General features: G+C 41.1%; 1 protein-coding gene across 1 annotated transcript; it reads right to left on the bottom strand.

Annotated features, from left to right (window-relative positions):
- Nucleotides 1-6,782: 6,782 nt before the first annotated feature.
- Nucleotides 6,783-8,880, bottom strand: inab (internexin neuronal intermediate filament protein, alpha b; the record flags this gene model as incomplete). Its single annotated transcript, XM_079159161.1, has 3 exons — nt 6,783-7,059; nt 7,226-7,350; nt 7,843-8,880. 3 exons carry the CDS (start codon nt 8,878-8,880, stop codon nt 6,783-6,785), a joined length of 1,440 nt encoding a protein of 479 aa, XP_079015287.1.
- Nucleotides 8,881-11,248: the final 2,368 nt, after the last annotated feature.

Raw genomic sequence — 11,248 nt, 5'->3', positions numbered from 1 at the left:
GCCCTGGATGGGCTCAGCTGCTCTATAATGGATTAGGCAGTGGCAGCACAGACCTCTTACCCCCCAAAAGAGCTGAAGGTACACTGTGATCTTTAGATACACCATTTATCTAAAAAAGATTATATTGTGTGTGTGTCAAAGAGAAGGAAATAACTGCTTAATACATCATTTTTTTGTATTATTCTTTTCTATTTGAAGAATATAAACCTTCATTGCTAATATAAAATGGATTTCTTAAATTGGCTGGAGTTTTATGAGGACATTCTCTTGGAAATGATTTATAATCCAGAATGTCAACATCTAAATGGATATCTTAATGTGAGTTTCATTCCAAATTGCATCTGTTGATACTGTCAGCGGTTGCACGCTGCAGCACAAGGTTACTCTAAGGACACATCCCTGTAGGTTGAACTTGTTTTGCTGCACTACTGCACCCTCCCCGGCCTCCTCCAACATAATGAGTCCCATCTGAATAGGGACCAACCAGTACTTCATCTTCAAGTCACTGACTGTAGCCTATCTCTGCAAAATGTTGAGAGTTGCAGAAAAGTAACATGGATAAATGAAAGACATTTTACATTTACAGTATTTTTTTAACTGAAGGTCATCACATATTGGAAGTAAAACGTTTTTTTTCAGGAATGCTTTATTGTTAATTAGATATAATAGAGGACGTTCATTAGGCATTTACGACTGCTGATGTTTCCTAAAGTGTCCTTCTGCAAAAAACACTGCAGACTGAATTCTGAGAGAATGTCTGAAGCAGGAAGTGACCTCCAGTGGATCAACAGCCGTCTGTAGAGCTTCGGTACTACTGCTTATGATGCACATATCAGTTTCTCAATGTACCTTACTTCCTCTCCACCTTTTGATGCAGCCAGCTGAAACCTAAAAATACCTACAGTACCCTTTTACATCTCATCAGAAAAAGAAAAACATAGCACATCTAAAGTAGATCAAGTCAGTTAACCTTTGCTCTACAAATCAAATCATTACACCAAAATCAAATTCTGTACAATATTTAAAATATTTGAAGAAGAACAGTGGCCATTTTCTGATTAGTGAGATGCACTTTACAGCTAAAGTAATTGTATTTCTCAGGTTGAATACCCCCAATATCTCATCCTCACAGAAGCTTAGACGGAGGTCAGTAATAGAGCTGCGACCTTCGCCTTTGTTCAACATTTTCCTTCAGTCTGTCTGTCTGCATGTCTGGCTTGGCCAGCTGTGTCTCATGCTATTATTAGCACCAAGAAAAAATAGAGAAAGCCACTTCACGCACAGGGCCTACCTCAAAATGACTCAGTACTTTCGCGAGGCAAGGAGATGAATAGAGATATTAACGCCAAATCATTTCTGAAGTGCATTTTCCCAACTGCTTTCCATAATGTTTGCTAGCTGCCTTCTGTATCTGTTTATATTCCTGTCTTCTGATCTCTTTGTCTGTCCGTCTGTACGTCAAACTCTGTCTCTCTGAAAGGCTGCTGAAGCACAGCAGGATGCTAGCAACAGATTCCAAGGCAACAATAGCAGCAACTCATAAATTAACACTTTGATTACAGCTACAAAGAGAACATGCATCACCATCTGTTACTGATTGAAATGGTGAAATGAGTTATACCAACAATGCATTGTAAATGCGTCTGGCTGCCTGTGTTTAAAGGAATATTTTGTGAAATGAGCTCATTCAATAGCAGTTTCATCTCTGTGCAAGCTCAGTGACGTGTTTAGCCTAGCTTAGCGTAGCGCAAAGCACTGGATGTAAGGAGAAACAGCTAGCTAGTCATATTTACACACTGTAACTTTTGTTACATTTAGAATAGAAAACTATACACTGGTTTAATGAGCAGTTAGCTTATACATCTCTTACTGACCACCAGGAACACATGATGGTGCATAAAAAAACCCCAACTGTACCACGAAACACGAAAGTTTCAGATTCAGCATGGATAGGCACAGAGATAAATGACTTTACATTGTTTAACTGATGTGAAATTTGTCCGAATTTGTTTGGTCTGAAAGGTCTTTAGACTTGAAGAACTTTGGACGAAGATTAAGAAAGGTGAATGTGAACATCTCCCTTATTAATAACATCTTTCTGCCTTTTTTTGTTTTGTGTTGGCTCTTCGTGGGTGTGTAGGATCACACACATTCTCATTTTAAAATGTCTGCAGAGCCGACACCTCAGTCCAGTGAAGAAGGATGGCTTTGATGCGGAGACGCTGACAAACAGGTGAAATTTACGGCCATGGCCCCCCCGCTCTGCTTCCTGATTCTCATTTCCACCACCATCACAGCCCCACACAGACACTTATTACCAGACAGAAGATAAAACATGCTTCTCCCTCAACACATTCCCCTTTAAACCTCAAGATAGCAAAGGTGAAGACATAAAAAGGAACAATTCCCACAGTCAGTGAGGAGTGTGCATGTACAGATGACATTTATTTATCTCTCAACCTCCACGGACATCCTAAACGTTATTGAAACCTACAGAACTTTGTGTTACGTGGGATAAACTGTTAATGTGTTGAGATGTGAGAAAATTAAGAGAGAAATGTGTTAATCTGTGGCACAGTTTATTCTCAGCTCATTCACTTTACATTTATTACACCATAAAAACAATATTTTACACAACGCTGTGAGGATTTTAAGACAAGCAAGCGGCAATAATTATAGAGTGACACACTTGAGAAATCAGCCAACTGCAACGTTTGCTGATTGCATTGGGACTGAAGGACTAAACACCCTAAAATAAATCAGACATTTTCCTATAGGAGGCAATATTTTCTACATGGTATCCATGTGTTTTTTCTGCCTCGTAATACTCCTGTGTGTTTTCTATGGTTATGAGGAAAGGCCAGGGTTGCTAAGATGGGACTCAAAATAGAAAGTTGAAGCACTCTTCAAGTTTGAAGCGTGAGGAAGGGAGGGCTGTTTCATAACAGGGCTTTTACAGTGGAATCTCACTGGACGACTCCCACCACACCTTCTACTCAGCAGCATTGCAGGGGTATAAATCTTTGAAGAACTGCAAACTGCGTCACACATGCACACCCAGCACCGTAGCTGTCCCGCCCAGTTACAGAGACAATTCAAGAGGCCGAAGGTCTCAAGGTCTAGGACTGTGTGTGTGTGTGTGTGTGTGTGTGTGTGTGTGTGTGTGTGTGTGTGTGTGTGTGTGTGTGTGTGTGTGTGTGTGTGTGTGTGTGTGTGTGTGTGTGTGTGTGTGTTTAAGTGTGTGGAGAGGCGACGGGGGTACAAAGATCAATGTACAGTACAGCAGCAGGTAATCCATCATATTTCTTTCATACACATCTGCACTGTGACCCCGAGGAGCAGAAGAAAAAATATATCTCCAGGAAAGAGGTCAAGGTGACATTGCTTTCTGCCTCATGTTGGTCCAAAGCAATCGTTACTTTTACGGATAAATCAAAGCAAAAATATTATTTTCCTCAGACCTGAAAACATGGTAGAAGAAGAAGAATAGTACCATACTGGCTCTCAACATTGAACCTCACAGGTTTTCCTGCATTTGCTGCATCAAGTGTGCAACAAAAAGAAAACTCCCCACTGTTGATAATGCAGAAATCTGGGAATATTCTCTCCATCCTTTTCCTAATATTGTTGAATCACATTGACTGATTAATCAGTGGTGGAGGGAGTACTCAGATCATTTACCTAAGTACAAGAAGCAATATCACAGAATACAAATAGACACTATTTATATCCAATATACTTAAAGTACCAATAGAAAATGTACTAATTATGAATTAAACTTACTATGCAGAATTGCCCATTTCATAAAACTGTTTATTATAATATTGGATTTGTATTACTGATGCAATTAATGGGTACATCTCTTCAGTTTTGCAGCTGGTAAAGATGGGTCTAATTTGGATTACTGTATATACTGCTGGGTGACTTGTGAATTTGCCCCCAGGAATCATTAAAGTCTTACCTTCACCTATAATATTACATCATTTATTTGTTGATTCCATTTTGTATTATTAATTTGAATCTGCTAAATAAACAGCAACTACCAAATGAATGTAGTGGAGTAAAAACAATACAGTACGATATTTCCCTCTGAAAAGTAGTGGAGTAGATTCAAATAGAAAATAGCCAGGTAAAGTACATGTACCTCTGAAATGTACTTAAGTACAGTACTACTTGTACATATCTGTATAACAGCATTAATGACAGTGGTGGAAAGTACATTTATGCAACTACAAAATGTGATCTTCTCTTGACAACTAAAAGTAGCATATCAAAAAACAATGAAATCATTTGCAGCCTCAATCATTTCAAGTCTTTTTGAGTCTTTATTATATGGTGTCATACAGCAATACATAAGAATAACATCAAACAGAATAGCATGTTAACTACATTCGATCCCTATGCTTTTGTAATCGTGGTAGCTCTAATAAAGAGACAATAATGATTACACATCCCTACTGAACAGAATCATACACATCACACACATGGCCAGAAAAAAAGCTGCTGGTGTTTTAAGGCATTTCACATCCTACAGATATTTGTTCTATGGCTAAATCTTGATTGGTGGTTTTGTGTTGGTGACAAACTGGATTTTCAGAAAATGCTTGATGTTTTTGTTTTTTCCCATGAAAGGATGTTGCATGTGCACATAGAAAAGGTTGGCAGTGCAGTAGTAGTAGGAGTGACATTTCTTTCTCCAGACACCAATGGATGACTGTTTTGGTTTATAGTGTAAAGATAGAAGCTTGATGAACCATTCATCCATTGTTACAGCTGTGTATTATAAAATGCGGCTCATATTTTTAAGTTATTGTACATTTCTTTTGCTTTAGACTGGAATTCAGTGATCTAGACAACAAAATGCCCAACTTTCAGGTTTGCTGTCCTCTACATATTTATAATAGGCCACCGTGTAGAGACACATACACACTCACTAAAGTACTAACATACCTATCACAAGCCTCAAGTAAAACAACAGGAACCCAATCCACAACAGTCTGCCGTACAATCAGTAGTTTTTTTGTTTTCATCGTATGTGCAGTTTGTCAGGGTGTGGGTCACCATGACCAGCAGCAGGAGAATAAGCTGTGTTAACATCGTCAGTACACAAGCAGAAAAAAAACTGGCTACACGTTTCTCATTCTAAGGGATTTCTAGTGGTGAGGTTGTGCTACAGCAGACATTTTGTCCAGTCATGGCCACAGTTATAAAGAGAGAAATCAAGTTGTTTCAAACATGTGGTGGTCTGGCGGCTGAAGTTATGAGTATTTTGAGTGTTGATGGCATAGTTTTCTTCTGGCTGAGTGATATGGTACGAATTCTGGAGCTCAAATGTGCTTCAAGCATCATCGATGGCACATGGGAAATGGTGTTGAATATGCATACAATTCATCGCACCCAGAGGGATCATAGAGGATCTTGTAGGCTAAAGCGTGATTTACAATTCAGTCTCCAATTTACTGGATGCTTCAAGAGAGCGATCACTCCCTCTATCATATTCTTTTCACATTTTGCCTCCTTTACAGCATCTTTGCTTCACTTTTCCCTGTTTCTTTCATAGCATATTGTGCAAACTGTTTACCAAATTTGGTAGTTTTGACATTCCTATAGAAGTGCAAGTGGATTTTTACTTCTTATCTTCATAGCATCGAGGCCTATCTAAGTCACATCCTGCAGTAAGAGTTATAATCTAACCTACAGGCTTACAAGCACGTCTATTACATTTATTAATGAGTGTTGTGCATGAGGATGCTCAGCACGGTAGATGGTAAAAAAGGAAGGCATTAGCCAGCCTTTTAACAATGAAATTGTGTCAAATGAGCAATAGGCCGATGGATTCCATGCAAGCATGACATCTACATTCGCCATGCAAATTATGCTTAATTAATACATTTGTCTTCTTCTGTGCTTCAAATCTCTTTTAAATAGCTAAGGGAATCCACTTTTGAAAATGAATCTTTATCGGGAAGTTAGAAAGGAGGTGGAAGAGGAGAAACTTCCATAATCTTGTCATGCAGAACTGATTGGACTGCAGTCAAACAGGGATCAACATTTTTTTCCAGGTACATATTTTGCTAATGAACTACGAACCGAAATAATGGCTCAGCAATACACTGTCATATATCATTGTCTATCTTGGCTGTAGACTGTGTGCTTTCTCACTAAACTGTTGTCGGAATGTCTTTTTATTTGTACCGTATGAGTGGATGCACACACATGCTTCCATTGGAATGTGTTGAGAGTAGATCACAGCTTGTGGTGGTCGTGAATGACCAGAGCTATTATCTACGTGTTTCAGTATCACATATTGAAGTGACATCAGCCCAAATGTGACAGACCAGTTAAATATTATGTTTTGAAAGACTGCACTTCTGTAAGAGATGCTACCTACAGTAAGTAATGGTTATCGTTTGATGTTGAGAGTGTGAAGGAGAAAGAGAGCGCACAGATGCGCTGTGGTTTTGTATAGAGTGGCAGTTACAGTAGAGTTATAATTGATTTCCTTTGGGGAACACATGTGGGGGACAAAGGGGACAGAGAGGGATAACCCCACGTAAAACAAACATCTAGATCCCGCACTCTACACACTTGTGGACATCCAACACACAACAGGGCAGATGGAAACCAGAATGATCTTACTATGCTTATAATAAGGAGGTAAAACTATCATCTTAGATCCCCACAAGTGTTGAAGTGTAAAGGCTCAGGGTTTGTTGTTTGGGTAATGAAAAGTGGTTTTGATTTTCAGGGTAAAGGGTGAAAAACAAGCTTACAGTAGGCTCTTAGTTTTTCTGAATGGTGGGAATGTCGCTGGGGTCTTGCTTCTCCATCTTCTTGGTGGTGGTGATGACTGTCTCCTCATAAACTTCACGCTGGGCCACCTTGCCTCCAGACTTGCTCTGCTGCTGGTCCTCCTCCTTGCCCTCCCTCTTGGAGCCCTTGCTGGAGCTGCCGTAACTACGGCTCTGGTAGTTGTAGCCTTGCCCAAGACTTGCGCTCATTGAGGAGCCATAGCTGATCCCTGTCCCGATGCGGGTCTCCTCCCCTTCCAGTAGTTTCCTGCAGCGAGGACGATGGAGGGAAGGGTTTAGATAGGATAGAGACAACATAAAGATAAAGAGTAATGGTCAGGAACAGCATTTTAACAGCATCCCCCCACTAAATGCCATTTTATAAAGGTTATCGAACTGATAATGTGTCAGATGTCTTCGAGAGAAGAACCTACCTGTAAGCTGCAATTTCAATATCCAGTGCCATCTTGACATTCAGCAGATCCTGGTACTCCCTCAGGTGACAAGCCATCTCGCTCTTATTGGCCCTCAGCTCATTCTCCAGCTCTACCATGTTGTCCTAAGGATAATCAAACAACACAAGAAAAGAAGGCCAGGGTTCAAGATTTTTTTTAAAGCACAACTGTCTGTGACCACATTTCTTGCAGAGGAATAATCGCAGTGCCCAAACAAAGACCTCTGTCAATCCTATTGTTAACCTCTGTATCATGTGGATGGGAACTCAAGTCGTTTATGAGCATAATGCGTAAAAATGTTTTTCCTAAAATGTGTGCTCTCAGTTAGGAGTGCTTAATCCAAAACCACACGAAAGTTACTCATTTAGAGCACATACACTCAGTGGGCGTTGTCCGATGCAGCAGCTGAGCGCGCTGTCTCAGGGGATTGAGTTTCAGCACCACGGACAGATCTCAGCTGCTCCTGATATTGTTATTGCCTTGAAAACGCTTTACGGTGTATTCATTTCAATTAAAATAAACTTTTATGACTGCAAATAAAATGGCAGATTTTCTAGTTTAAAAAAGCGGTGAACGAGTCATTAAAAGGTGATTACCTGGTAGTTTCCAATCTCCGCATTGTGCCTCTCCTCCATCTCCCGCAGCTGCTTATCCAGAGACTCGTTGGTTCCCCGAAGACTCTCTGTCTCGATCGTCTTCGACTGCAGCTGCCTCCTGAACTCGTTCAGTTCCTCCCTGCCGGCGCGGATGGCGTCGTTACTCCGGGTGGCCTGCTCGGACAAGTCGGCGAACTTGGTCTTGTACCACTCCTCGGCGGAATGCAGGTTCTTGGACGCCATGGACTCGTATTGGCCTCGAATCTCCTTGAGGGCGGAGGTGAGGTCCGGCTTGGACACCTCCATCTCCACAGACACCTGGGCAGCATGGATCATTTCCGTCAGCTCGGCCACCTCCTCCTCGTGCACCTTCCTGAGGAAGTTGATCTCGTCCAGCAGAGATTCCACCTTCTTCTCCAGGTCCAGGCGCACCATGGTGGCATCGTCCACATCTTTCTTAAAGGCCTTGAGGGTGACCTCCGCGTCCTCCCGGGCGCGGTACTCTTCTTCGTATTTCCCCCTGAGCTTCTGCAGTTCGTCTTCGATACAATCCCTCTCGATGACGAGCTGGGACTTCTCCCCGTTCAGCTCTTCGAGCTGCGAGCGAAGTTCGCGGATCTCTTGTTGGTAAAGCTCGGCCAGGCGGGACGGCTCGGTCTGCCGCTGGCGCAGAGCATTCAACTCCGTCTCCAGCACTGTGTTATGCTGCTCCAAGTTGCGCACTTTGTCGATGAACACTGCGAAGCGGTCATTAAGCCCCTGCATTTGTTCCTTCTCATTGGTGCGGACAATTTTGAACTCATTGTTGAGGACGGTGCTCTGAGTCAGGTCGAAGCTCTCCAGTGGCATGAGGCGGCCGGACTTTTTGCTGTACGAGCCCATGGATGAAACGTTGCTCCGGGATGCAGAGGAGGACCGGTAACCTCCCCGGGAGGACACGTTCATCTTTGTCCGTGACGGAGAGGCATAACGGGGAGAATCCCCGAAAATCTTCCTGTAGGAGGAGGAGGTGGAAAAGGCTTCAGATCCGTAGCTCATCTTGGCTTGAATGGAGACAGAGCAGAGCAGTGGGCGCGTCTCCTTTATATAGGGGGGACCAACCCTATCACTCATTAATGCTCGGTGGTAACATCCGGAACTCATTCGTTCCACATGTGTCAGGTAGCCAAATGAATATTCCAAATAATGCTGAATATTGTGCTCGAGGTGAATTTCCTTAGCCTAATTATATTATGTATACAATAATTGTTCCACTGGTCCATTGGTTCAGATATGCGCAGTTGACATTGTTCTTTGTGTGGAGCAGATGGAACTGTCCTTTTTGGCGCAGTGGTGCGTCAGTTCTTGATCGCTTGTTGCACATTTACACTTCAAACTGAAAATTCATATTGAAATGCTCTTCCAGAAGCATTTCTTACATTTTTATATTAGGTAACCTATATCACTCTTTCTATGCAGACAAGAACAATATTACGAACCGATATAGCACTAAAATGTCTCAAAGAACCCAATGATGATGCTGTTACTGTTACTGCTCTCTAAATCATTCCAGTGACACTCTCCATAAGTGTCCAACAACCTATTGCTCAAATCAACATGGTTTTACAGTTCTAAAGTGAAAGAACGTGTGTTGTTTTACTCTCCTTCTCAAACGTCTGCAGTGAGAATGAGGCTAAAATGGATAAATAAAGAGATGATGAAAATGGACTTTATGAGTGGCAGAACAAAAGAGAGAGGTGTGACCATCACTTGAAACGTTTGGGTTTGTGCAACTGCTGCCCGACATCAGTGGAGTAGCTATTAAATGAGGACTTTGCATTTTAAGATGAACTTTTTCATGCAGATGTAAGCAAAAGCATCTTAAAGTATTGTACTTGAGGTTGCACTTTGGGACTTATGAGCTGAATCTTTAAAAAAGAAAAAAAACTTTAAGATATTAATTCATACTCAATGTTGTTTTTTAAATTTAAGTAAAGTTAAGATAGTATCCGTTTCGTCTGATGCATATTTCGTTTTGCGCAGCGTCGCTTGAAAACAGCATCCCACTGACAGGCCTTTGCTGCCCTCTGCTGTCAGATCGCAGCACACTGCAAGCAAACATGAATACTGCAGATAGGTCCACTTAATACCAGGCTGGTTTGACTAAAGTGAATGGCTGGCTACTGGATGTTCAGATGAACTGATGATAGAGGAACTGTGAACTGGCTCACAGCTTCTTTTCCCAAGAAGGAAGCAAGGGGCATAAGGCGACAGACAGGTTCACACAGGTATCAACCCTGATTGGGTTTTTCTAACCCTTTCAGGTGCCATTTTCAGGCTGACATGAGAAAGGGTCATTGCTACTGTTCACCAGAGTAGCTGTAAGCGGAGAGACACACAAACTGGTGCAGAATATTCAAACGTGAGATGCCCCACAAGTGCCCTGGAGATCTTTTCTGCCGTTCACTCGAAATCTGTGCTAATATCAAACAATGTTGCAAAGTCTGTGCAACAATAAAATGTTGCCCTCCAAGCCAAAGCAAATCAGCTTGTGGCAGAGAGGCACGTATATGACAATGTCAATGGAAAATATTTTATTCCCCAAATTATCTGTAGAAATGCCTTTTTGACCTGCGGAATTTTGGAAGCCTTACATTAAATACAGCCAAAATGCAGCCAAGTATAGTTTCTCCTCTGTGCTCTGGCAGAATGAATCTGATATTAAACGACTGAGGTTATTAAGCTGACTTTAAGCTTTAAGTGTGTTGGAGGTTGTTCCAATCCAAAGGGTAAACAGACTCGCAGCTATTTTTATAGTTCCCTTAATTTAGAACAGTGTGGCAGAACAATGGCAACATACTGTTTACTGAATATGTGAACAGCCATGAATGAAAGCTGAAAGTCACCACTTTAACCTCAAAGCCATTGTTTCATTTCAGACCCACAACAAGGAATGTGCTATTGTCCAAATACTTATGGGCTGTAGGCCGACTGTAAACACGCTTACTGTCATTGTTTTATACCCAGCGGTGGAAAGTAACTAAGTACATCTACTCAAGTTCTAAATAAGTATGAAAAGACAATTTTGAGCTACATTATTCGAGTATTTACATTTTATGCTGCTTTATACTTCTGCACTTCATTACATTTCAGAGAGTAATGTTATACTTTTTACCCCACTGTCTGACAGCTATAATTAGTATAGTTAGTTTTCAGTTTTCTGATTAAGAAAAGCGTCTGCTAAATGATTGTAAAAAAATGTAATGTAACACACATTTCACAAACAGACAATAATAATAACAATTCAATTAAAAAATATAATATGTAGCCATGGTTTTCGTAGTCATCAAAGGAAAAGCAACCTAACATTTTACATATTTTACATTTTAACAAAAGAATAAAAACAACACACTCAACACATATAAAT

Source organism: Pholis gunnellus, assembly GCF_910591455.1.
Source record: "Pholis gunnellus genome assembly, chromosome: 5".
NCBI lineage: Eukaryota > Metazoa > Chordata > Actinopteri > Perciformes > Pholidae > Pholis > Pholis gunnellus.
This window is presented reverse-complemented; position numbering and strand designations above follow the sequence as displayed.